Source organism: Calliopsis andreniformis, chromosome 5, assembly GCF_051401765.1.
Source record: "Calliopsis andreniformis isolate RMS-2024a chromosome 5, iyCalAndr_principal, whole genome shotgun sequence".
In the NCBI taxonomy this organism is placed as follows: domain Eukaryota; kingdom Metazoa; phylum Arthropoda; class Insecta; order Hymenoptera; family Andrenidae; genus Calliopsis; species Calliopsis andreniformis.
In genome coordinates this window covers 3,220,257-3,247,388 of record NC_135066.1, presented here as the reverse complement: position 1 = coordinate 3,247,388, position 27,132 = coordinate 3,220,257, and the positions used below count along the sequence as shown (strand labels likewise).

General features: G+C 43.8%; 1 protein-coding gene across 9 annotated transcripts in view; it reads right to left on the bottom strand.

The window, feature by feature from the left end:
* Nucleotides 1-26,924, bottom strand: part of Snap25 (Synaptosomal-associated protein 25kDa) — a 31,614-nt gene extending 4,690 nt beyond the window's left edge. For 2 of the 9 annotated variants that reach the window (XM_076379448.1, XM_076379454.1), the window contains exons 1-5: nt 25,284-25,420; nt 17,811-18,010; nt 16,972-17,013; nt 8,893-8,941; nt 425-542 (exon numbers count right to left, since the gene is read on the bottom strand). In XM_076379448.1, the coding sequence (XP_076235563.1) occupies nt 425-542; nt 8,893-8,941; nt 16,972-17,013; nt 17,811-17,909 (308 nt within the window). In that variant the 5' untranslated portion in view covers nt 17,910-18,010; nt 25,284-25,420. Of the gene's footprint in view, nt 1-424; nt 543-2,558; nt 2,608-4,447; nt 4,497-8,892; nt 8,942-16,971; nt 17,014-17,810; nt 18,011-18,119; nt 18,222-18,287; nt 18,474-25,283; nt 25,421-26,783 lie in introns of those variants that run through there. The other 7 variants (XM_076379446.1, XM_076379453.1, XM_076379452.1 and 4 more) reach the window with 5 other exon arrangements.
* Nucleotides 26,925-27,132: the final 208 nt, after the last annotated feature.

The window sequence follows — 27,132 nt, the reverse complement described above, 5'->3', positions numbered from 1 at the left end:
CAAGCTCACTTTTACCTTCGACCATTCAGAAGAAAGAAAAAAAGGAACATGTGGTATCTTCCAAGGACCTTTCGATAAGTATCAAAAATCGTCAGTACTACTTCGACTGTGGCTCCTGGCACATCGACCAAAGCTTCTGTATTAATTTCACGGATTTCTGGGGACTCTACCTATCTTTTTTCTGGACAATCCACTCAACTATTCCAAATGAATACTTCATTAATTTCGTGTCCGCGAGGAGTTAAAGACAGTACATCAGCTAGTGATATCTGTGATCTGTTAGTGGCATCAAAGGTCTAAAAGTTTGGTGGAGTTCGTAGTTCGCGAGAACTGTTCGGTTGGAGAGTGTTCTGCAAAACAGAAGGCTCGTTTTTAAAGACAAAGTGTAGAGAAAAGGTGAGAGGCAATTTCGGTGCAGCCCTACTTGTTGCATGGAAGAACGCAGAGACCGCAGCACTTTTCCATTCCAGTGAGATTTTTCTCGGCCTCGCGCATGTCGGCGTTGATTTGGTCCATACCCTCCTCGATTCTGTCCAGTTGCTCTGTTTCATCGTACGAGAAGAGAACGTTAAAAATCCTTCTTGTCGCTCGACACAGCGGCTCGAAAGAGAATGGACAACCATGCCAAAAGTGGACAAATCGATCATAATAATTCTCTCTTAAATAAAAACCTCGCCAAATGGCGATAAGAGAAGATAGACGAAAACACTGTCCGACTCTCTTTCGAGAATTGAGTAATCTCTTTACTTGTGAAAAAATAATCTGGATCATCATTTCGGGGGCCATCATCGAAAAGAGCACTCTCTTTTCTACAACCTAGAGCATCTCCTAGTGCATCTACTAAACTCTGTTCCGCTAGCTCTCTACTACTAGCAGTAGACTAACTTCGTTAGCTAGTACTAACAGTACTCTGTTCCTTGATCCCAAACGATGTCCAGCAGCTTTTTACTATAAAAGGAGTCGTCGAGAGGCTCACAATCTCTTCCATCACTACAGTATACTCAAAAAAATATCAAAAATAAAATAGCAAATATTTCCATCCGGTCTTAATTTAAAACTGCCAACATTCCAGAAATTTCTAATAAAACGATTAATCTCAATGGATATCGGTTCTCTTCAGAGTCTAATACATATCTCAGTGCGCGTAAAATTTTAAGAAAGAATTCTATCGAAGCCAGAGAATATAGAAAGGTGAGGCCTCTCGATCGATCCTCGGGAAATAAAAAAAAAACGAGTGCAACGAAAGTGCAATAGCTAAGCAAAGAGTCTCCCTACTAGGGTTGTACCTAAAATCGGGTGAGTAGCTCTGTATGTACTGGGGGGTGTACGGTGGGTTCTTCTAAGGGTACTGGGTTACGAATTGAACCAAGTAGTAGTATATACGTTACGAGAGTAGAGTAGTAACGCGGTCGTTGCAAAATGTGCCGGTCAACACAGTGGGTGGGCGTAGTGGTATATTGCAAAATATACAGGGTATATCTATATTATATATATGGTGGTAGTTTGACTTACACGGTGCCGGAAGTGACGGAGATAGAGGCGTTTTTAAAAAAACGTGGTGCGCGTGTCGTGCGTGCGAACCGATAAACATTATCTGTATATCAGAGTTATACTCTTTCTTTGTTTCTCGTCTTTTTTGTTTCTGTCTACTTGTTTTGTTTCTGTATTTTCTCTGTATATTGGTCGTTCGCCTTCGTGAGAGAGAGAGAGAGAGAGAGAGAGAGAGAGAGAGAGAGAGAGAGAGAGATACAGAGAGACAGAAAAATAGAGAGAAAAGAGGAGATCCAGTTATCACAAGAAGGAAACGGAGTCGTAGGAAGAAGCACGGAGAAAAATAGAAACAGGCAAACAGGAAAAAATTGAGAAAGAGAAGGATAGAGAGAAAGACACAGACAGAAGAGAGGAAAATTGTGCGTGGGTGAGAAGTGAGCAGCGAGGATTCGATGATCGAAACTCAAGAGTGAGAATCGAGACATGAATGCAAGGGGAATGGTCCAGGTGACAGACTGAAATAAAAAGGTCGAACAGAGAGTAGATGCGAAAAGAGGGAACAGAAAAAAAAAGCAGAATTTAAGAATACAGGGGAGGGGGTGGAAAGAAAGAAAATCGATGATCTCTGAACGTAAACGATCTGAACGCTGAAGGGATCAGGTGAATAGATGTAGAACGAATCCGTAGTCTTTTCAGGTGCTCTTTGGTTAGTATTTGACCGAGTTCGGTGGTTGAAACTAAAAGCTCGATAGGGGTTGCACAGTGTCTGGACGATATTGCACGCAATTAGTGTCGTGTGCAGACGTACTCGGTATCTGTACGCTCGTGATAATTAATCGCGTACAGATATCGCGTATCGGCGGGTGGTATAAGAGAATAATAAACATGGAATGCAAGAGAACACTGTTCTCGTCGATGGTTATCCTCTGTGTTCGGTTTCTATCAACCACGGGATATATATAAATCATAGAAAATCTCTTGTGAACAAAATAGAGACCGTATAATACCGTTACGTCTTTCTTGGAATAAGTTTAATGTTTGTTATGTCTAGATTTGAAATGGCTTACCGCCTTGCTCGTCCAGCATTACGAGGGTTTTCATCCCGACCTCGTGGCTCTAAACAGGCAACCGACCAATCAGCGGCGTGTTAACACGTGAGAGGAAGTGAACAGGAAGCACCGTCGAAACGCCCCCTCAAGCTTCGCTCCGCAAACATTTAAGGGTTGGGCCCAGTTTCGTCTCCGAGAACCCTGCGTGACCACTTGGATCGAACTCTCGCTAATTGTCCACCCTCGACGAAAGAAAAAAAGAAAGAAAAAAAAAAAAAGACAGAACTGGACGGAGCTAATATGGGACCTCATGAGACAGTCGACTCGAAGCTGTCGTATCCCATTCATATTCATCGGTCCCCGATTCTTCTCTTCTCGAGCCTAGGCTCTCACTTTCGTTCCTCCAAGGAAGCAACTCGAATTTCGTCGTGGAAACTGGGACCGATCGCTCCTCAACGAGAGTGAATCACTGGAGGGAGCGAGAGGGCGCGTACGACGACGATCTCATCCTGATCTCAATTATAATTCTACTCTGCTTGGGGTAGGCTACTTCAGGGACCAGGATCTCATCTTTGCGCGTGAGAATGCAGATACGGAGGACAAGTTGGATTCACCAACCTGACTCGATGGCAATTAGGGAGCGCCGCCCCTCTGCTTCGTTCGAGAGTGTAATAGAATCGATGATCTGAAGTGGTTGAGAAATATCCACCGAAAGAGCCAGCAAAGTACAGTCTACCACGAGGGAGAAAGAATATCGATCGACGAAGCGAAGAAGCGACGAGGGTAAAACCGAAAGGGTTGGCAAATCCAACGAGGAAAGAAGAACTTTAAGAGGTTGAGGGTGAGGGGGGTTGAATCGATAAGCAGGTCGATCTGTGAAATTTTCAAGATCAAAAACAGGTTAAATAAGGTCAGTTAGTAAATAGTATCAGTACGCTAGACGGTCGAGGAACGCAGTTAAACGCTCTGTTACTTATACATTTCTCGTCGAGAGGTTGTTAATCGAGTCTTAAGATCGATGATGATGGAGGGAGGGAGGATGAACGGGGGATGAGGGTGGGCAGAGTCGATGGTTATTAATCGGATGAGCCGAGAGTATCGAAGTTAGGGGCGAAAGTTTGGCGCGGTGGCGATGATGCGAGAAGTCTGATTAACATGTTGAATAGGAGCAGACAAAAGGCAGAAGCAGATTAAAGGGAAGAAAAGACACGCTTCGTTTCCAGTGTAGGCACTCAGAGTACCGTGGGCGCTGTAAGATACAGAATTAGAAGGTTGTATTTAGCTATAGGACAGAAAAACAGAGATCAGAACCAGAGATAAACGCCGAGATGCCGTATTGTGTTCGCTGCCCGCGATTGTCGTCGTCAACGTCCGGCTGTCGATAGAAGCGAAACGGAGCGAATTCGCGCGAGAAGAAACGGTCTGGTCGGGAACAGTTGAGTCTACTTAGAGATCCGATCGCGCGTCGTGTCGAAGTGTGTCTTGTTTAGCGAGCCAGTCACGTCGAAAAAGTGTAGATACAAAATAAGATCAGATATTTTTCTCGTTTATTCTTTGGGAAAGAAATCGTCTGTCACCGAGGGCTGCGAAAGCAAGCGAGAATAGAGAGCCCTCGGCTACCCCTAATCGATTAATCAAAATTTAAAAAAAAAGAAGAAAAAAAACAGATATCCATACTCTGTTAATTTTCATTGTTTCTCACGTGTCCCGTTTCCTTTTCGTTTCTCGTCACTTCGCCCTCGCCAATATTAGATACAATTTGCTAGGTATTAGTTTCTTAAATGGCTATTATCGTATTCTGTATTTCCGACTCGTTCTTCGAGAAAAGAACCTTTCATTTCGTTCGACTGATTTGTTGTTTTTTTTTTTTTTTTTTTTTTTTGTTTATTGCTGAGGGAACTGCTTACCGCCTTGATGGTCTAACATCGTCAGAGTGTTCGCTGCGACCTCCTCGCTCTACGACAGGGTCGAAGGGCCCACACGTTAACGGAAATGAAAGATCGTTCAGTGATGCGCGTGAACAACTGCGAAATTAAGTCAGAGAGACAAACAAGCAGAACCGCGTGCACGCCTTGCCACAAGAGGGATGATCGTGGGTCGAGATGAGGGTTGGAGAGGGTTGAAAAGGCGATCTTCGTGGCGATACATAAATATAGACGCGAATAATAATTCGAGTTTAAATTGAGTCGGTGAGTTGGAGAACAGTACAAGTCTAAAATTAGCTATTTTCAGATAATTTTGAAACTTCTTGTATCTGGACTCAGGAGCCAAAGTGCAAAAAGAGAGGAGCCAAAGTAAAAAAGAAAGAAAGCTACTAATAAAAGAAACAAAAGATATAAAATGGTATACTCAGTTACTAGGATTCAATTCAAGTATCGGGATATTCATTTCTCAGTTGTTCAAGTACTGAGACATTTATCTTATAAGCCACACAGGAGAAAAGTGAACTCAATACATGTACTTTGACTCTGGAGTCCAGATGCTTAAAATTCACAGAACTACACATTCAGATGAAATGTCTCAAAATGTGGTTATTAGGCCTGCATTGTTCTTCACTTCACCAATTCAATTTATGTATCGATACGAAGCCAAAATCTACATGAAAACACGGACCCCCCTCTCCTAGGGGGGCTCTTGCAAAAAATGTCGCAAAAAGTGGAGATCCGAGTCGTGTGACAAAACGTGCCGGGTTCTAATCAAATAAAAATCTCCATATCCATCTACGAAAGAAAATAATCAAGGTTCAAGGCGTGTGTCCACATCACTTCAAAAAAATAAAGTATCTTTTAACCCTTTCGAATCAGATATTTTTAGAAGCAGTAGTGAACGTAGAAATTGCCAAATTGAGACATATTCACAAGTGATACATATATGTTCCAATAGACAGACTCGAAAGGTTTAGGCTTCTCGATCTTCTTAAGACAGCCCCATGGACAAACGCCTCGAACCCCCCGTGATGATGAAATCAGAACGAAACATAGAAGAATCGAACGGTGAAAAGATAAAGGATAGAATGGCGCGTAAAAGACCGAGATGAGACGAGAGACGACGATGAGAGATCGTAGGTAGCTAGAGCGAAAAGAATTGGAGCGAGTCGTGGCTAACTATGGTAGCTAGGTTCAACACGTTCAACTTTCCACACACGGCGACACTGACGTGAACGTCTGCTTGCACCATGCGCATCGCACTGCTAAGATAAAACTCGCAACACGATACCGATATAATATATACAATGTCTATATAATATAATAAATATAATAAATACGATTCTGCAGCATCAAACGGGAACCAACAGCTCTCTACGTATCGAATCGAGTAGTCAAGGATCTAAATGGTGAGTCCTCGTGGATCTATCGATGGGGAGGCGTAGAAAAATGGTCATCGAACGGGTACGAGCGGTTGGGCTCTTTTCATTTTCGAGCCCCACCGCTTTATCGCTGATCGACCAAGATCAGGATCGACTCTTCAATCGAATCTGGTCGCTATCGCAAACATACGCGACGGGTTGTACCAGTTAACTCGCAGATAGACAAGCGAAGAGCGATAATCAAATGCCTACTTGGTAAGACGACGGTCGACTAAGAGTACGTTGGATGCAGAAGGGGATTAAATTAAAGTGAAAAAAAATGGGACGTAAATATATATATGTATATATATTATACAGTATGGTACAGGGTGTCTCTTTATGGAAAAGTGCGTTGAATCGAGAGAAGATAGAAATCTGTTCGTGACAGCTATAGTAAAGGCAAAAGGAGTTGAGTGCTCTAGGTTATCTAGAGCTTTTTCCTCCACCACTCTACTTCCTCCATCTTCGGACTGCGTTGCTCACTGTACTGTCGGAAACTCAGAAGATGACAGTGTCAATCACACGATTGGCTTCATAGGAAAACACATAAGGAAGCACGCGTGTATTTCCTTTACTGTCCAATTTGGTTACACTTACAGTAGTGCAACCCTCTTGCCTCTGTGTTATCCCACTGACATCTTTTGACCTCCCAACAATACTTAATCTTCTCTGGAATTGTCCTCTTTCCCTGGAATCCCTTGAAACTCGTATCTTCATTATTCTTTTCCTCATTTAATTCAAAGCACTTTCTATCCAACGTCTTCAAAGACTGAATTTACAAATTCAAGTGGAACACCCTGTATATAAATGGAAAACGATGACAAGGGAGACAATCTACCGCTAAGACATTTACGGTACACACAGGTACTTATACTATAGACTTTTACACTAAAGGGATATTGTGTATTATGTATATATATATACACATATATTTATGTAACCAGCATCTATATTATACGTATACTCGTATACGGATAGATATAATAGATATGTACGTATTACACGTTGACTGAAAGCGACACAGCTACGAAGCGTCGGTGTTCGACTACGAGACTTAAGGGAGGAGAGAGAAAAAAGGAACAGAGAGACTTTGTTACACAATCCAAGGAAGATAACGTGTCGTGTTAGCGAGGTAGAATTGAGGTACAGGGGGAGGAATAAAAATAGAAAGAGAGCGTGACTGACAAGATACAATCACGTATGCGTCCTAATCGAGATGCATACATAGAAATACGCACGAGGTAACGCTTCTACGTATCGGGCGAGTACTCGTTACATTGCCGTGTGGTAACACAGAGAGAAAACAGAGTAACGAGAGACAGAAAGAGAAAAAAGAGACTATAGACAGAGAGACAGATAGACAGAAAGTGATAGAGGAAAAGAAAGATGAGAAAAACAAGCGCGAAGAAGATGGACTGTTAGAAGAAAGGCTGAAGAAGGGCGCGGGGCTCAGAGTGTGTTGGTGGGGGGGCACAAACGCACGAAGAAACAAAACAGGCCAGTTGAACCAGTCAGTTCGATATCCCCGATTTATAAACAACGATCAATTCGGTTACTCTCGTATTCGTGTACTGGCAGCAGCAGCAGCTATAGCAGCACCAGCGAGGGTAGTTGGCTGTTTTTTGTAAGTAGTCGAGGTATGTCTTTGTCGTGTTAGCAAGTAGTTATGTTCGAGACGGGTCCCACGAACAGGGCGAAAATCAAGGGAACATAAAACAAACTCCTTCTAGGTAAGATAAATGTCTCAGTACCTGAACCTGAACACTAATTTTATTTCATTTTAAGCCTGAATCTTAATCAACCCCTGAAAATAGTGTATTCAGCTACTGCGGTGCAATTCAATTATCAGGATATCTATAAACATACCTAAAAAGACTCCACTTACTGGGACACTTAACATTTAAGGCGTCCAAGTACTGAGACATTTATCTCACACAAAAAAAAGAACTAAAAAAATATCTACGATTCCTTTTTCGACTATTTTCGCACCTGCTCGCAGAACTCCGACGATTATCAGTATTTGTTAGTGGTTAACGACCAGCTGTGGTAACGGGTATTAGTATAGTATCGTTAGTATTTGTATAGCAGAACTATACAGTGGTAGTTGGCTGTCGCTTTTCTTCGTTCAACCGCGGGCTCGCGCCGTCTCAGACAATTCCGCTAATATCCAAATTCTAACCCGTACTCTAAGGCAGTCTACCGCTACGTTCTCGGTGGCAAACGTTCATCGAGCAGGGAGTTGCGTGTGTTTGGTACCAGTTTCGTGGCAGTTGGTGTGGCCGACCAATTTTTTCAGGGAAAGAAAATGCAAACGAGACACCGACAATCCAACAGATTGCGCAAGGCTGTCGCGAGGGCTGTATAAAGGTAAGGGATCCCGATCGAAACAGTTCGAATCGGTCGGGGTCGATCGAGGGGGCGCGTCCCATCGCTTCCGCGCTATTAAAAGCTCCCTGCGACCCGTAACGAGTTAAACGCGCTGGAAAACGGAAGGGGTAAAAAACCGAGGAGGAAACGGGCGCATCGATCGGCGACCCGCGACTTCCCTCGCGCGACACAGCGAGAACAGCTTCCCTGTTCATTGAAAGTCACGAGCGACGTTCGATTTCGAGGATCGAGAGAAGAAGGACCCCGTCGAGTAAAACGGTTCGAGAAAGAAGGTCAGGAGGTCGCGAGGGTTCTCGAGATAAGCGTCTATCGATTTCCCTCCGAGTCGAAGCGGCGAATAGAGAGTAAATCGAAAGGTGGGCCGTTTGCTTGCGAATCGTGGTCATTTCGGGAGACTCGACGAAGGAAAACGATCCCCCTCGGCCCGTGGATCCGCGCGAGAACGATCAAACAGTCCTAAAGGATGGGGGAAGGGGGTTGGTCGGTTCGTGCTAGGGGTGTGGCACGACGTAGTCCATGTGGGTGTGTAGGTGTTGGAGGTACGTGTGTGTGGGTGTGAAAAGGCGAGGTTCCTTCTTCTTGTTGTTTACTTATATGGCTAAAAAGCGATTCACTCACCTCCCTGGTCATCGAGCGCGACCAGAGTACGGATGCCAGCCTCCTTGCTCTACGACAGACAGAGGCAGCACAACACAGACAACCACCACCAGTGTTAGAGAGTTGTTTTTTTAGTAGTAAGTATATAGTATAGTAATATTAGTAGTATATTAGTAGTAGTATATAGTATTACGGTTAGGTAGAGACGGAGGGTGTGCGGAGAGAAGTCGGTGGAAAGAAGTGGGCAAAAGCAAGATATAAGTTTCTTTTTTTTTTTTTCTCGTTTCTCTGATCTTTCGCTAAACGATGCTTGGGTTAGGTATTATAGTATCTAGTGACCGGATATATCTCGGGGAGGCTTGTACGCGCGACTATAATGCAGCAGAAAGAAGTGAGGATCTTTTCGATCGATTGTTGCATATTTTTTTGTTGTTTTTGTCTGTTTTTTGTTTCTAGACGAGACGCTCTTTTGCTACTTGCGGATTATAGCCTTCGACGCGTTCACGACGCAGGCAAATGTTGCTATACACGCACACGCGTTTTGTTTTATACTTTTTTTTTTCTTATTTATTTTATATTTGCCTGTCTGTGTGACGAGGCAGAGACAGGTGGGCAGACAGGTGGAGCAACGGAAATGTTTTTCACGAATTGACGGACAGAGACGTACTTTATTTTTTTGTTTTTAATTAAATACTCGCACGTGTAGATCGTTCTCGAATGAGTATTACTTTGTTTCTCGATCTTTAGATATTAAGCTTGTTGCTTGTTGTTGCTGTTGTGGTTCTTGATGTTGTTATCGATCATGGCGATGTTGTTGTTGTTGTTGTAGTTGTAGTTGTTGTTGTTCCTGTTGCTCTGTGACTGTCGTCGCCGTTGTTGTAGGTTTTATATTATTACTTTTATTACATTTATTTACTTTTTTGTTTTCATTTATCGGATCTTCCCTCCTGGCTAATTCGAGATTTCGTTTAGAAGCGCGGACGCTCGCACAGACTTCCGTTTCTCTGTACTTAATACTTATTTTTTTTTTTTTATTACAGTCTGTACTCATTTGCTTTGTTGTTATTGTTGTTGTTCTGTTTCGCTAGGCGCGTGACGAGTTGAAACCGCTCATTTCTTTTCTCATTTATTGGGAGGAGAGACCACCTCGAGCTCCCTTTCGCAGCCATTCGACAGCCTCCGCTCCCCTTCGTCCCCGAAGAGCGAACCTGAAGAGAGGAGGCTTCGAGGGAAGAGAGCTCGAGACGTAGAAAGAGTGAAAGAAAGAAAACAGAGAAAGAAACAGAGAAATAGGTAGAGAGATATCGAGAGAGTGCTACTCGAGAAAGTCTAGAAGAGTCTGAATATCCAAGAACGAGGAGGAAGTTCCACAATCATAGAGTGTACGTAAAGGAAGTATCGCAGTATCACAGAAAACGGTACAAATACACAGTCTCGTGGATAGGTAGAGTAAGTTCGAGTAATGCGCAAGACAAACAACGAAACATAAAACATCCCCGCCCTGTTTTGAGTCGCGAGCTTCCTTTGCAAAAAGTTCGCCCGACTTCTTCGAAGTTCTGTCCCGAGAAGAAGATCTCGAGACTCAAACAGGGACGAGGGTGCCTAAATGAATGCAAAGTAGAACACACGCACACAGAAGTGAACTGGGTGGCGAGAGCATGAAGAGACAGAGAGAAAGAAACACAGAGAGTTAGAATAGAAAGAGCGGGGTGGCGAATGACCGAATGAGAGAGCGAAGAAAAGGAGCGACGAGCGTTTTCCGCCTAGGGTAAACTGACGGGAGGAAAGGCGACGGCTGTGACAGTGCCAACAAACGATACTTATCTTCTTCCCTCGCGATTCGACCACGCCACGCTCCCGGCCAAGCAGCTCGACGTCCACGGGACCCTTTTGCGCCCGCGTCTTCTTGTTCCGCGCAAACGAACAGTCTGATCCGAGAGAATTCAATGGCCACCGTCGCTGGGGCTTCCAAAGGAACGCTATTCTATGCCAGCGGACGGGGCGCGTTGAAAAGACTCGGCAAACTGTCGGGGAATTACCCATTGAACGTTGATTCTGCTTGCGGGGAGCGGCAATAGCAATGGTCACGATTTTCGGCCGAGATTCATGGAGCTGTGAGTAATTAACACAGTACAGAATATCTTTGGCGTAGAATCACGTCTCGGTAGAAGATATTTTTGGTAGATTGGCTGTGGGCATATTTCTGGGGCGTGAATTTAGAGATAAATGGAGTAGTTTTTTATTAACCCTAGGAATAGTGAGACTTGAGAGGCCACAGGGAAGCCTAAATCTATATTTCTTATAGAGAGTGATCGACAACAGGTGTCAGGTCACCCCTCTTCGACAGAGCACTATAACCATTAATAACCCACTTTCATTTCATCAATTATAATGAAGCGAAACTGAAGAAAGAGAAATTCCAACAAATATTTCTTATCAAGCCTCATTCAAGACCCCCATCTAAAACAGCGAGAACCACAGAGCAGGACTGCAAAGATAAATGATTAAAGGGCCGCAAAAACTGAATGGCCTGATCTCAACTGCTCCGGCCGTCTCTGCGTCAAAAGAGCAAATTTGAATTCAAAGACAAAAGCAATTGTACCCAATTACCCGAATGCCCTCTGAAACTCGTGACCATTATCTCCTGCATAGACGCAGTCGTCGCGGGGCTAATTACGGGGCGAGTTTCTCCAGTGAAGTATTCGTTGTAGAACGAGAAGAGCCGAGCGCTCGGCCCCTTTCCTCGTTCAGTTCGAGAGACAGAGAAGCGTGCGCATTCATCCGCGTAGAGATGTGCATGAAGTTTCGGAGGTGAACGGAAAATCAAAAGGCGAGAGCTGAGTCGGATATCCGCGCTCGTTCGAGCGTCCCTCGCGACTCTTTCAGAGGCATCGTTCCTTTTTTTTTTTCTTAGCGTCGTGCACGCGACAGGGAAAAACGAGAACGATCCCGAAAGGAACGAAAACCGTGGGGGGGGGGGAGAGGGAGAGAAAAAGGGGGATGAGAGACGCGACACGATGCATCGGTGAATCTGTGAAGAGCGATGCAGCTCGTCCCTGCGCGCGATAACGCAGCTCTCGAACCCTTATCGCGCGGCTCGATGGACCAGCTTCCTCTCTCTTCGCGATATATCGAGTCCCCTCTTCGTCACGTGCGAGCTGTGTCTCTGTGAGTGGTGAGAGTGGATGTTCTGTGCACGGAGAGACCGCGGTAATGATCCCGAAGGCCAGAAAAGTGACAGCACGATGCAACTGAGGGGTGAATGGTGAATGAAAAGTGTGTCGGGTGGAGGACAGGCAAACACACACAGGCAGCCAGGCAGCCAAGGCAGCAAGCGGCGGAGTTCACGGAGCAGACGATCAATTAGCCATCGATACCGTCGATTCTTACGTCACTAGCGCCTCGCGAGATTGATCGATCGCGGGGGTTAAGTGAACGTCGCTTCGTGAACTCTGCGAGGCGAATAGGCGGCGAACTTCCACTGTCTGACCAAAAACTGGCTATTCTACTTTGGATCGTTGGAAAATCGATATCAGATTCAGAGAACTACAGTGTATTAAGTCCACTTGTTTTGTACGCGCGACTTCGTACATTTTGTCTTTTGGACCCAGATCAATTCTCGTGGTCTGTTCATAACATGGCTATTCTACTTAGAATTAGTTTTCTAGAAAATGGATATTCTGGTGACTGAGCCAAAATGTATTAAATAAATCCACTTGTTTTTTCTGTGTGACTTAATACACTTTGCCTCTGGAGTCCAGATATTCCGATGGTCTGATCATACGCAAGCTATTCTCCTTGACTTTTAAGAAAATGGATATCTGGTCCACAGAGCCAAAGTGTATTAGGTAACTCCACTTGATCTCCCTATGTTATTTAATATACTTTGGCTCAGGGGCTCATTTATTTTTCTAGTCTGATCATAAACTGGCTATTCTACTTAGTTGTAGAGAAAATTGGTATCTGGGTCACAACGTCAAAGCGTATTAAATCCACCGGTTTTCCGTGTGACTTAATGCACTTAAAGCCTCGAGATCCAGGTGTTCCATGGTCTGACCAAAAGCTGGCTATTCTACTTTATCGAGAAAACCGATATTCGCACCCCAGAGCCAAAGTGTATTAAGTCCACTTGTTTTCTATGCGAATTAATACGCTGTGGCTCTATCTGAGGTTTGATTCCACTGAAAGCCAGATTTTAGGATCCCAGACAGGGGAGGTCGCGAGCAGGCAGGCGATCGAGGCGGAGTGTACGTTCTCGAGTTAAGCAAGCGGACACGCACGTGGGCACACACCGCACACGTACATACACAGTCAGCAACACGGACAATATCGAGGAATGCACCGGCTCAGCCAGCAACACGGATAATAATATATAAATATACGTGTATACACTGGTAGCAGCGACAGAACACGTTCAGCGGCCACCGATGCCGAGTACGCGAGCTCTTTTGCTTTCTTTCCTTTTCGATTCGCGCTCCCGATCGAGAAACGATCTTTCTTTCGTGGACACTTGCTGTTCGGCGTTCTTTACCTGTCTCGCACAGCCTCTAATACTCATCGCTTCGAAAACTAGGGGAACGGGGCTAGGGACATTGAAACGAGTCGTCTTGGTTCGAAAATCGTTTTACATTTCTATTTCCAAATTTCTGAAACTGCACGGAGGAGTTGAAGAACAGGACAAGTCTAAGAGCAGCTATTGTCAAATAATTATATTTTAGATCATATTTAGATCCAAAAGCCAAGGTGTATTAAGTCACACAAAAACCAAGTGGACTTAATACACTCTTGGCATCAAATATCTCAGTATCTTAGTATTCAGGGTTTTTAGACTTGTATTGTTCTTGAACTCACCGATTCAACTCGATCCTCAGAATTTCATTTACTAGTTTGAAAAAATTGCGAAAGTATACTCTGAGAATTCTTGCTCTCTTGATTTTCTGATAGACTAATAGAGGTGTGTTTTTCTAGCCCCTGACGTCTCCAGAGTCTCGAGTTTTTCTGCCAGGGTATCGATCGTCGAACCGACATCCTCGAAAATTTACGAGCAGAATTCCACGGAGGAAGAAGAAGAAGAAGGGATAGGGTGAAGGCGGAAGCAGCTGAAAGAGGTGCACGTACATACGAGGGGATCGTTAAATTCTTCCGATATGTTGGTTGCACGCCAACGCGAAGGAATCAATCTTCTTCAAGTCCGTGGGTGGATCGATGGTAAGCGAAAGGCGTAAAGAAGATCGGCGATTATTCAGAACGCAAGAAAAAGGTACGAGGGAGGGGGATAGAGCAGAGACGAGAGAAAGCCCTGTTAAATGTCCACGCGGCGAACAGAAAAGGTCGAAGCACACCATTCGCCCCGTGATCGTGAATGGTACCCCCGCGAGCATCGATCTTCCTTGTTTCCATCGAAATCGTATCGCGTCAAAATGCGAGTTCTCTCATTTCCGTAGCGTCCTTTCCAAAGACCCTGTGTTGGGGGCGTGGGGTTCACCGTTGCTGAAAAAAAAATATCCTCCACCACTGGTAGCATTAAGACCTTGATTTTCTATGTTTTTTTTTGCAATGAATTTGCGACAATTGTCCCCGAGTATCCAGGTTCGTTCGTTTCGGTCTCCTCTTTAGTACGATCGACTGACCGAAATGGACAGGGGCTCGCGTCGCCACTGTACTTATCGTCAACGCAGCTTATCCCATGGATTAAAGTATGTACGTACACTGAAAGAAATAGTCGTCGACGCCTCCGGTGCTCGAGATGTATGCGATACGTGCTAGTTAGTGCAGCCACAGATAAGTAGCGAAAGAAACTGGAACGGAGCGACGCAATGACATTTTAACCCCGTGCAACGTGTCCTTTTTAACCTTCGATGGTTTATCTCAGGGTTTCTCAATACTTTTTGACTTTTTGACTTTTTGACTCTACCAAATTTCGAATATTGGAAGAGCCACCTATCCTCCTTTTCTTTTTTTTAATCTCATTTTTGTTCTTGCCTCCCTCTTCCCTTTTTCAAATGACCCTGAAAATTTGGTGTCAGGACACCTAAGGGGCGATATCACCCTTATATTGAGAAACCCTGCTTTTGCACATTGTATTCTTGCACACAATATTCGATCTTCACCATAGAGGGTGAAACAGTGACCCTATCCGATCGAAGCATCTCTTTCATTGTCCGCTACGCTGGAAAAGCTTCTATGTAAACGTTGCATCGGTATCAAAGCGGACGCAGCACAGACACAGTCTCTGAGAGACACGGTTTTGTTCGTAAATGCCAGCGACTGATTCACCCTTAGGTGTAGTAAAAGGACGAGAAGATAAATTTGGCCGCGTTGGCGGGGCTACAGGTGTCGATTGCGCTCGCTCCTTCGACAATTAAGTAACAGGTCCAGAATAGGAAGGAAAAGAGAGTGAAACAGAGTACACAATCAAAAGAAAGTTCCGCATACACACTTATAGAGAGACGTACACACACACATATCGAGAATAGAACATATCGAAGATATATATAGATATATATACGAGCACAGACAACGAACAATTATGCATGTGGGAAGAAGAATGCGGAGCTGAAGAATGTAGATAGAACACACGCAAGAACGCGCACGAACGCGCGCGATACCGACTCGATCGAAATTCAAGCGTCGTTGGACAGTTGAAGAAGTCATAACAAAAACGATCTTTGACAATTTTTATCTTTTTCTAGAAGAGCAAAAAAATATTATAACATCTTTCATTCTGGTTCAATCGGTATCTGTTCTTCTTAACAAAATATTCATCATAGTACACAAGGGTTGCAAACTACAAAACCACTCTAGAACTTCTAGTTCTTGTACCTTAAAGTTGAAATTAAACTAGACCAAATATTTCACAGATAATATTTAGTAGTTTAGGGTTTTGACATTTTTTATATACTGCTATTTTACTTCCATTCATTCAGTTTCGAAGTCCAAACAAGTTTAAACTTTAATTCACGGTCCAGAGATGAGTCTCTTGCGAATCGCAGTGCATATTACATCTTTTATAACATACGCTCCATTAAGTTGTCAATTTCTTTTCTGTCCACTAGAACGTGTCCTTAAAAAAGATCGTAAAATTTGTTATGAGTGCTTCAATTTCTAGAGAAAACGATAAGTTATTAGAGACGATGGATCGTTTGGTGCATCCCGATGCAACGAAAGGACTCGCGCGCGTTCGTGCCCGCGGATTACCGTCGATCAGACCGCGTCGATGCGTCGTCTTACAATTCTTCCGGTTACAGATTCGCGGGGATCCCATTGGAAACGAGATATAAATAAACATCATTGGCTGTCACCCGCGGCGATAGCTTTTTTCCCTCCCCGTTTGCTCTTCACAGGGGGAGAAGGAGAGAACGTTCCTTCGTTCTCGTATTTAAAAAGAGCCGCGACACATCCCGGATATGGTATGGCCATTATTTACTTCCGTATTGAACGGTGCACGTTCGAGATGCATGTACATACACACATAGAGGAACGAAAAAGGATGCTTCCGGCGCCGGAGCTGGGACAAATACTATTTCAAGAATTTCTCGACACCGCGTGGAAATGTGGCCTTTTTATACATCGAAATCACGCTCTTCCCCTTTTTACTCTTTTTTTTTGGGTTCGTTTGATGGGATTCGAACGAAAGATCACCACGGCGTTCTCTTCCTATTATTTTGATATACTTTCTTTTTTATTGTGCCGCGTAGAAATAGTATTTTGCCCACCTCTCTCCAGCGCGTTTCCATCTGTACTTTTTCTCGTTATTATTCTTATGATTATGTTATCTTTTCTCTCAGAATCCTCCGAAATTTGCACACACCGTCGACATTACCGAGGATAGACCCATGAACGCCCATCATCTTGCCGCGATCTCAGCCGCGCTACGCATTCACCAGCGACGATTAAATATATATCTCCCTAAATTACTCTATGCGAGACGAGTCTCGGGGAGCTGGATCGCTCCGGGATTATAGAGATATATATATGCTAGAAATATATCGCTATAGTAACGAGGATCGAGGATTAGTACCGAGGATGATCGAGGATGAAGGTTAGATGCGTAAATAGAAGAGAGAGAGAATATCTTTCGTAGGGATGAGACGAACTCACCTCTTCGCATAGTGCCAGCATACGCCTCGTGCTCTCCAGGGACTGAAACAGAACGAGTCAGGTGGGTCAAGCGATGCAGGAAAACGAGGACCAAAGTGAACATAATAAATTTAGTGGAAATGCTAAAAGTGGCTTCAGAGAGCTAACGATTTTACTTCAGATATAGTTGCATAAAACATGCTTCTCGACTCTCAATATGAACCAGTAAGTTGAGGAACAGTCGAAGTCCAGGAACCATGTTTTGGGATATTTCACCCTAAAATGTAGCTCTGTGCATTTTAGATGTGTCTAGACTCCAGAGCTACAGGGTATCAAGTCGTACAATAAATAAGCGAACTTAATACAGCTTGGTTCTGAGGTACAGATCTGAATCAGAGTGGATTAAGTCTGCTTATTTACTACTATACTACTGCACTGGAGTACGGATATAGCTTTGAGATGATTTGAAACAGGCTAATTTTGGGTTTGTACTGCTCTTCAACTGGTCGATTCAAGTATAAATAACTTGTTGATTTTCATTTTCATCCTGGAAGAAAAGCTTCTCATGGATACTTCTTATACAATAAATGTACCCAAAACTAGGCAACCCTAGGAGTACTAATACTAGTACACTTTACATTCACTTTAGTCTCCATGGAAAGAACATTATTTCGAACACACTATTGTGTTTCACAATGACTACACATTTCAGATAACAAATCACCACAAGTCTGAACACACTGAAATGAAAGACTCGTGCTTGTGAAACACCTAGGAAAGTTCCAACCTTCCTCGAACCCTCATCAGATTCATTAAACCTGGACCAACTTCCCAAAGTCACTATCCAAAAGTATAAGTACCTCATCTGTAGTTTGATCAGCCTTCAGCTGTAATTCCTGCAACTCGGTGCGAGGCGGTCCTCCCTCCGTGGGTCCCGCTGCTGGCGCTGGAGCAGGCATCTTGCCGGGTGTCTGGGTACTCTTCTCCTGGAACTCTTCGCTCCTGCTTCTAGCTCTCTACCGGAACGTAGCTTCCGTTATCCCTCAGGACCTCGATCGCTCTGCAACATTAAACATAGAACCTGGGATCAGTCGTCTGCCTGGAGGGACCATGCTCTGTCAAATCTACTCTATCAAAAGCAAACGAGCTGGAAGGGTGGAGCCATGTACCCATCGAGTTAATCAACAGCAAGGGGAACTCAACAAAATAAGAATTGTTCCCTCGTTCGATCTAGGTCTCCAGGTAGCGAGCCTGCTGGACCGAGAAAGTCCAATATCCAGCAGGTGTGGGTTCGCGACGAAGGGGCGCGAGGAGCTACAGCTCGCGGCTGGACGTACTTTCTACCCTGGACCTGGCCTAACGTCAGAAGTCACGGAGAAGGAAGTCGTCGATCGTTAGAGGGGAGAGTCCCCTGGGACAGTGGCACGCAGAGGCTCAAGGAGTCCAGGATTGCGAAATTTCACGCAGAGATTTGGCAAAGGCTGCCTCCCGCTCGCTCGTCGTCGCTGCATGTGTACGCGTGTACGTGGCGGAGGAGCCGTGTGTAGCTACCCTATGAAAATCAATACCCGACGACCGACCGACCGACCGACCCACCGACCGAATCGGCGCAGACGCGCGCGACCTCGACCATCCCTCCACCCCCGCGGCCGCCTGGCCAATCCTCGCCCTCCGCCGACCGGGGAACCCCGATCAGCTGGGATCTCCAGCGCTGCGCGCGCGTGTGTGCGTTGGCTCATCCCACAACTGCTTCTCTCCTTCGCGTACGTGTTCAAGGTACGAATAAAGGAGTTTCTGATAACGATTAGTCGAACACGGGGTGTTCGGCTAAATCCTTAACTGGGTTAACCCCTGAGCCCACTTTACCGCGACGGCGAGGAGAGTCTGATTTATTGAGGATCGATGATTATCGATTAATTGGTGGATGCCTGAATCACTTTGGGGGCTGTTGAGGGTTGGAGGAAGGGGTCAATGGGAACTGTGGGGCTCAAGTATATGGGGAAGAGATGGGGCTATTGGCTTCTTTGCACGTGATGCGTGCAGAGCAGAACTGCCGCAGAAGGTTAATTTCAGTGGCATGATGCACGTGGTAGTCCTTCAAGGACGGTGCAGTTCCACTTGCAGATGCATTGAGGGGGTGGGAATTGTGTTGTCGGGAGCTTGTGTCTTCTAATTTTAATGATGTAAAGGTATTCTAGAATTGGTAATGATATGTTTTATATGTTTTATATAAAAAGGACCTGCAGACACGCAAGTCATGTTCTTGTATTTAGCTTCTAATTTTAATTATTATTGAAGAAGTACTGAGACAAATTCTCTTGGCCCCTAACTATGGGGGAAATTATATTGTGGTATTAGTATTGTAACATAATTTAGTGATATTAATATATCATTAGAAAAAGTTATAACATAATCTAGTGGAAGAGGTATGGAATTCGTAACTTCTCAGTATATTAAGCCAAATGACTTTTTTATCATATTTTTTCCTTTTTTTTTTAATTAATTAAGCTTCCAACGTCACTCTAGACGTCATAGCAGAAGAAAAATAAGTAGGATGTATATTTCTCATTGATCAAACAGAACTGCATCACAGTGCATGCTATATGCATCTGCTGACGTACAAAAAAAAAAAAAAACAGAAGTCTGTACAGTATACATACGTCATCCTCCAAGGGTTAATGATTAACAAGGTCCACAGCTAGAATAACAAGGTGATCCAGAGAGTGGATTCGATACCTTAACAGAATGCAAGAAGCAAGAACAAAGTACACATAATCTCACTACCTCATTTGGAATTCATGTATAGATTACTTCAGAAAGAAAAGAAGAAAAAGTTGCACGTTCACTGGCGCTCATAATTGATCATTGGTCGATTCATACGAGTCACGATCCACGTCTACAAGTATCTATACATTACACGCAACACAACTTGCATACAGCGCGTGAACTACTTTCCCAACGCTTGCAGTTGAACTTCGCTCGATAGAAGTTTACTTCAAGTACTTCTACAGTAGCTCTACCATCTTGTGCAACGTTTTAAAAACCTTATTTCCTGCTAATATATGCTAACGGTGTCCTCTCTATACATCTGACCTAACGCGTCTTCCGAAGTTGCTTATTTAAATTTGAATAACGCGACACGTAAATATGCCCTTTCTCCCAGCCGCTCTGAATTCTCGAAATAACCAAGCACTCGACCTACACTCGGTGAACTCTGTCCCTCCCACGTGGAATAAAAACTCTTCGTTTACGCCCCTATTTATATCAGCACTTAATTTTGTTATTCGTTCCAGGGGGATCATTGGAAAATGCAAGCTTATAAGAGCCAATACTTATGGATATTAAAGCTCGTGCACGAGCCATGGATAAATAAGTCCTTCTCTGGCCGCGTAGGGCTCGCGGGGATTTCCATGTTATCGTCGAGCACGCTTTGAGGGTATCCAGTCTACGGAGGATGCTTTGTCACGCGAACTGTGTCTAACTTTTGTCGAAGTTATAACCAGGTGTCCCCAATATGCACGGCACAGCCCAACACTGGAGGAATCTCCTTTCAGCGGCATAAATCAAAAGCCCTGTCGCAAGTTCCACGATACTTCGAAAGCTTCGATACTCCCTCGCTCTTTCGACGTTTCAATGGACTCCTCACCAACATGCTTAATCACAGAGTGACTAATCGATCGAACCGCCCAGAACGACCACGAGTTCCACCTTCCATGGAGACTTCTGCTCCTTGTTCCAGCAAAGTGAAAAAGCTCCTCCAAATACCAGAGATCTTGTTGACGCATTAAGACGGCGAGGGCTTTGTAATTGGCACTTGTGAGTTTAATCAAGGGCCGAGATGCTCGTGTAACCGAGAAAGACGCCCAAGAGAAGCTCGCGTGTTTTGCTGGAATTCTGAGGGACAGAAAAACGAGATCCTCGGCAAGGGGATTCGTTTGGGTTATAGAATCCCTGAGATAAGGTGAAATAAGGTATGGAAGAGGTGAAGTTTTCGAGAGAAATTAAAGAGATTTTAGTTCCAGATCTTAGTGGATGCGCGAGTTGGAGTTCAACCTTGCTTGGGCATTGAAACTGAAGGTAAATGTGTCGACGGTGATGCAATATGTTGAAGAACAGTTATCAGAGTGATAGTGATTCAGGCGATGTGGTATTTAAATACTAATCTAGAATGCATTCATGTGGGTATGTATTCAGTGGAGCATAGATAATGTTTAATGATATTTATTTATAGATGGAACAGATCAAAATATGGATACAATATAGAACAAGCCCCGTCACATTAAACAAAAAAGACATACAAAGTGCAGGTAAAGAATTACAATAATTTGATAAGCATTTAAGATTAATGTTCTGAAAGTAGACTCCACTACACTCGACTAATAAACTGTAACAGATCTTACACTAGCACAAAGATTTTAGAGTGATTTAGGCGTTGAAGGGTGAAATGCACCCTCGAGAACGCAATTATCTCAAGAACTACCTGATCCTCGAGTCTACCTAGATTCTCCCACGAAATCAAGTAGATAATACTGCGCTACACAGACATAAAACATCTACTACCACTGCCCCGTAAAATCGGAACGAAAACCTTTTGAAAAACGTATGGAAGAACATAAAATAGGTATTCCCGATTGGTGGAGTTCCAATAATAAAAATCTCAGACAAATTTCATTTCACAGAAGTATTCCAACCACACAGCTTATCTTCTCGATCGCCAGAGAGCCGCCGGAACAGGAACAAGGAGGCCAGCCAGCAATTTGGGGCTGGCGAGTCCACGATAAAATTACGTCGGCCTCAGACGTCGCTGGGAGGACGCGAGTTATGGCGTGATCAATTGACGGAGCCTGTCCTTGCCCTCGAGACAAAGTTGGCTCGTTTCCAGGGTGAAAGGTACCGCGCCGCTTCTCCTGGTCACGGTGCACCTCGCCAAGATCACGGACGACCAGTCGGATCTGGAGGACGCGGCACGTATTGCGGGCAAACAGATATTGGTGTTCGATAAACGACAAATTAAGAGCTTTCGAAGGAAACCGTGTTAAAGGAATCAATAACAGCTGTGGGGCGAGAAGGGGAAGAGGAGATGCAGCGACGAAAGCTTCTTTCCTTGTCGCTTCTCGAAACGATCCTTTTCATGACTCCCATGAGCGATGGGGACCTTGGAGAATCGTTGATCTACGATCTTTGCATTCCCACGATACTGGGACTCGATAACCTTCATGCAATCACTGCTGATGTCAGTCACGTACAGAGTGATCCTCCGTGTTGCTTAAGTATTTTTTAGCCTTCGTCTTTGGCTCAGGTTCCTGTTGCGTTATTTGGAGGAAGATGAGACTCTGGAATGGTCAAACGATCGAAGAATGTCTAGCTGAGTCGGGAGTCTGAGAATTCGATGTGGCATCGAATTCTGGATGGCACAATAGTATCAGTCTCAAAGGGATTTTGAACGACCAGGACCTATAGAAAACCGACGTGGGTGTACTAGAGTGGAGTCTTGGAGTTTCTTCGCAGTTGCAGTTAATTGCGACTTATGATGTAACGTGGATCGTGGATTCTAGGAAGCTCTGAGTAGTCCTACCTTCGGTGCTTTTAGAAATGAGATAAGTCTCCTGAAAGACGGAGATAAAATGATGTTCTGAATATGCAGAGGTCTGAGGCACCGAAACAAGTGATGTTTGAATTGGAGCAAACTGGAGTACACCCAGGAAATAATGGGTATGAATAGCAAAGGGGATGTCGAGTTTGGCGGAACGTATTTTAAAAAGGGTTTAACAGGAAAAGAGCGGAAATTCAATGCACCCCGTTGTTGTGGATTAATTCGATCGAACAGTTGGGTCTTTTGTCTGCGGAAAAGATTGCAGTATAATATACTAGCGTTGGTGATCTGCACGCTCGTAGATAACAAAATCTGCCTTCGTTGTATCGTTTCGACACACGTTTTTCGGTCGAGGCAACAGCTCGCCGAGGCCTCGTGCTCCCATGCAAATTGTATTCAATATTTAACGCGCAGATAAGAGTCAGCTCTGCGAAAGTCGACCTGAGTCACGTTATACAATAATAGTGTTGACTCTGCTATAACGAAAGAAGGAGAATGTCTTACAGCGTCTTGACGCTGACACGTTTTTCAACTAGGAAGGCAAAAGCGCAAGCTCTGGACCGAAGTACTGCCGAAGATTTTATGTAAATTAAGCGAGATGAGATCTAACAAGATCCTACGGAGTTACTGCAGCATTTCACTTGGATTCCCCAGGGAAATAGAGGGAAGGTTGTATTGTGGAGATGAAGAATAAGTTGCATCGCAGTTTTGTGCGATGGGAAATACTTTAAGTGCTGATTAGCAGGGGTCAATGTAGAAGAGTACTTTACATGACCTTGATCAAGGTTCTCTCGATTGCTCCTTCCAATCACTTGACCCAATAATAAGAGCTTCTGTTCAAAGACTAGTCCAATTTGCGACTTCGAATTCCTTCTACCGCTGACTATGCTTCACGAAGTTTCTCTATAATTGCAATTAGCTTAGGATGTTATACAGTGTTCGCTCGATATAGTCTCGAGACTAATTACTGGCAATGAGTGTACAAAGCAGAGGAAACTTGCTTCTTGAATTTAGAATTAATTTTATACCTGATAATCGAATTGTCTTGACATTGTGTTCAACATAGTTTACACTAATAAAATTATTCTTTACTTATAATTTGGTTTTTATTATCCTGATAAAATAAAAAAGAAACAGCAAAATGGGTATGAAACTTAATATAAAAAAAGAAAAGTGAACTTGTATCAGTCTAGTTCCGACTCACGAAACTATACCCATCAGTTTAGAGTAATTCCGGGAAAGCAGAGACACTAACGAGCCTATAGCGTGTAACTACTGTCCCCTGTTTATATTCTTAACGTCGTCAGTGGTTGCGACAGCTTGAACTTGCTGTAAAACACGTACGCAAATCGATGTCGAAGGTCCCAGCGATTTCGTCGGAGCGTGAAACGGGCCTAAATAAAAAGCCGCAGTTCTAATTATAGAACAGGTGAGTAGATCAATATTTCAGTACATTTCCGCATCCTTGATGACTCATGCGTGCGTCATTTTAATTATACGGTTCATTCGCGAAGGATAGAAAAAGAAATACAAATACTCTGACGTCACGTGCGACAGAGGTGCGCGCGCGCGCGCACGCATACGCACCGCACACGTCGAGAGGGGGAGAGAAGGGGAGGTCCCGCACGCGCATGGTCGATGCTGTTATCAATGACTCTCAGCTGTTAGAGCCGGTAGAAAATCTGTCGGAAGATTTCGCTTCCCAGTGTCGATGATCGAAAGCTTCTCAAGCATAATAGGACAGGCACGTGTGTATAAATAGACCTTCACGTGCAAGGTGTGTGAGGTTCACGCGCAAACGTCTTCGACATTAAGAAATCAATAAATAAAATTGCCGGTTCGAAGCAGCGACGTTGACGCGACGTCAGCTTCCGGTTGGAACTGGCTGAGAAATCGAAACTGCGACAATACTATCGGTATCCGCCCTTCAGCTTTCCCATTCTCGGACTGCTCGAGTTGGAGGAAGAAAGTAGTATGCTCGAATGAGTGGAGTACTTCCTCGATATGGACTCGTCCCGATATTCACTGTAATTTCGAGTTATTTAGAATAAATACAGCTTCGTTCTGGTAGAGAATTAGACACATGTCTCGTTTGCTGTAATAGAAGGAACAAGGCAATGACTTCATTTCACGCAAGAACTAGGTTTTTATACTAATAGCTCAGAAACAATTATTCTTTAAGGTATGCCATTAGTGGTAGAAAATGAGCGATATCCCCGATAAAACCACTGGGCTATTCCAGTTGACATCAGAAACGTGACCCTCGTTATTAGCCCATCGGTAAACCTATACCTCGCTAAGTCTATACCGAGGAAACACTATATCCAACGGTGTCGAACGTTTGATTGGAACCGCTAATAAATTTACGATAAAATCAAATTAGTACTAATGCCTTGCAGACCTTCCACCGTCGCGCTTCCCAGAAGAAGACCTAACTGCTCTAGCCTGTGCTACGAATCATAATACCAAATTTACTTAGAAATCGTCGTTCAACAGATAATAATTCTCTGCAGCTAGCGATAAGGAGGGACTCGTATCTCGAATTTTATCCTGAAAGAACTGTCGTGTCCCTGATATCTCTCGGAATCTTGCCGAGCTGTGTGCACGAAGAACGAGGAAGGGAATAACGAGGCGGGACAGTGGAAGATGCTATTGCATTCGAGTTGCAGCGTTAAATTCAGGTCTCGCGCGACGAAGAAAAGACTTTGGTGGCACCGGTGGTCTAGCTATTATTACTAACCGTAACTCGTCGATAAAGTTGCCCTCGGTGGGTGTCTCCACGCTCACGGAGCCCGACTGGTTCGAGGAGTAAAAACTGAACGACTATCACTCTGGCACTGATTCGCAAGGAAAACCGGTGAAACCGTGAGATGGAACTCGTCAGAGCTGCGTTCTCCGCGATCCAATGATTGGTAGTCAGCTACTGAGCAACGAGCAGACGCGGGGTATCACGGTGGCTGGTTGGGTGGGGGTAGAGCATTGTCGACAATGGAACGCGCCAATGGGAGGGCGGGATTACAAAACCGCAAAGTCAAGACGCGGGAATATGTATTTAACGCTGACTCGCGAAGGGGTATAATTTGCGAAAAATCTAGCGTGATGTTTTTCTTCTAATCTTTTGTATGTACAATTGCACACACGACAGGTGGACAGTTTTTTTTTAACATGGTTATCGTAAATGGCTGCATGCAACGAGTAAAATCGATTGTTGCTGTTATATGGTATAAGTTTTGTTACTTGAGAACCGCTGGGAATCTGCGATTTACTTTCGAACATGAACAAGTCGAATGCTAGAGCAGCTTCTTATTTGCTAGGATGTTCGGTATAAGTGATTCACGTTAAGTAACGAGCCTTGCTTTCTCGACCAATCCAATTTATTCAGCGGTGAAAAGGGTATGATGTTATGTCATGGGGAAGTATGATATTAAGAGAGGAATGTTGTGTAAACAATCGTGAGAAGGGGGAGAATGATTAATTAATGGGCTGGGTTGAGAATTATATATCTAATAGTATCAACTATTATGTCTACCTTTTATCAGTCCTTATGACTGTCTGATGGTGATAGCTTTTGAATGAATCTGTAGGACATTTAATTTAAAAGATAAAATAGACACTTTACGGTGTAAGCATTGAACGCTTTAAGGTCTAGATTTCATTACACTGAATCATCGCAAAGAGTGTCTATGAACACATTCTGTATACTTAAATAGACAATTATGTATTATCAGTTTAGACACTTAACAAGTATAATCACTTTTAAATATATTACTCTTCCAGTGATGGAGCTTTATCGACACATTTTTCACTTGCCAAGAAGAAAGATATACAAAGAATTGACATAATGCAAACTTCTTGAAGGTAAACACTTCACACTCTATTGTAGTCATAATTTATGACAGAGGATGGGTCAAAAGACTTCCCAGGAATATGCAAGGAAAACAAGAATTCCGAGAATTCCTATACACGAATTACGAAATTGGATTTGAGGAGCAGTGTCAAAACAAAAACCAAAAATTATTCGCTGATATATCTTGCATTGGAATTCCGTGGAAAAAATTAAATACGTCAACAAAATCGAGTTAGTTAAATTTAGTAATAAGCATGTGATGCTTTGGGTGAAACGATAGCTAGAGTAAAGCAGAGAAAATCGATACTTCACCGCAATTTGGTGCTTGCTGTGCTTTCTACCTTCACGAATTTTGCATAAAAAGGATTTAGAACAAACGATACATTTCCTTACCAGTAAAAATCACTGATGTGTCATAGAATGCGAGTAAACTTCTCCGAAATTTCCTGTAGAATTCCTGGTTCCTGACGACACTGCAGCTATCACAGATGATCACTTCAACGCAGTGCCTACAGCTCAGCTGCTGCTCTTCTGACAACCGGAAATCAGGGAATAGTTGCGTTAGTTTGAAGGTGGCGGGAATATTCGAATATAACGATAATATCGAAAAATGTCTAAGAATGCTACAGACAGTAATTTTCGTCATGCTGTGTCGTAAGTCACTCACTGTAACAGTGTGTAACCTTCACCTGACGAGTCTTTTACCTAGTAACAAAATTGTTGATATATGTACGAGATGAGA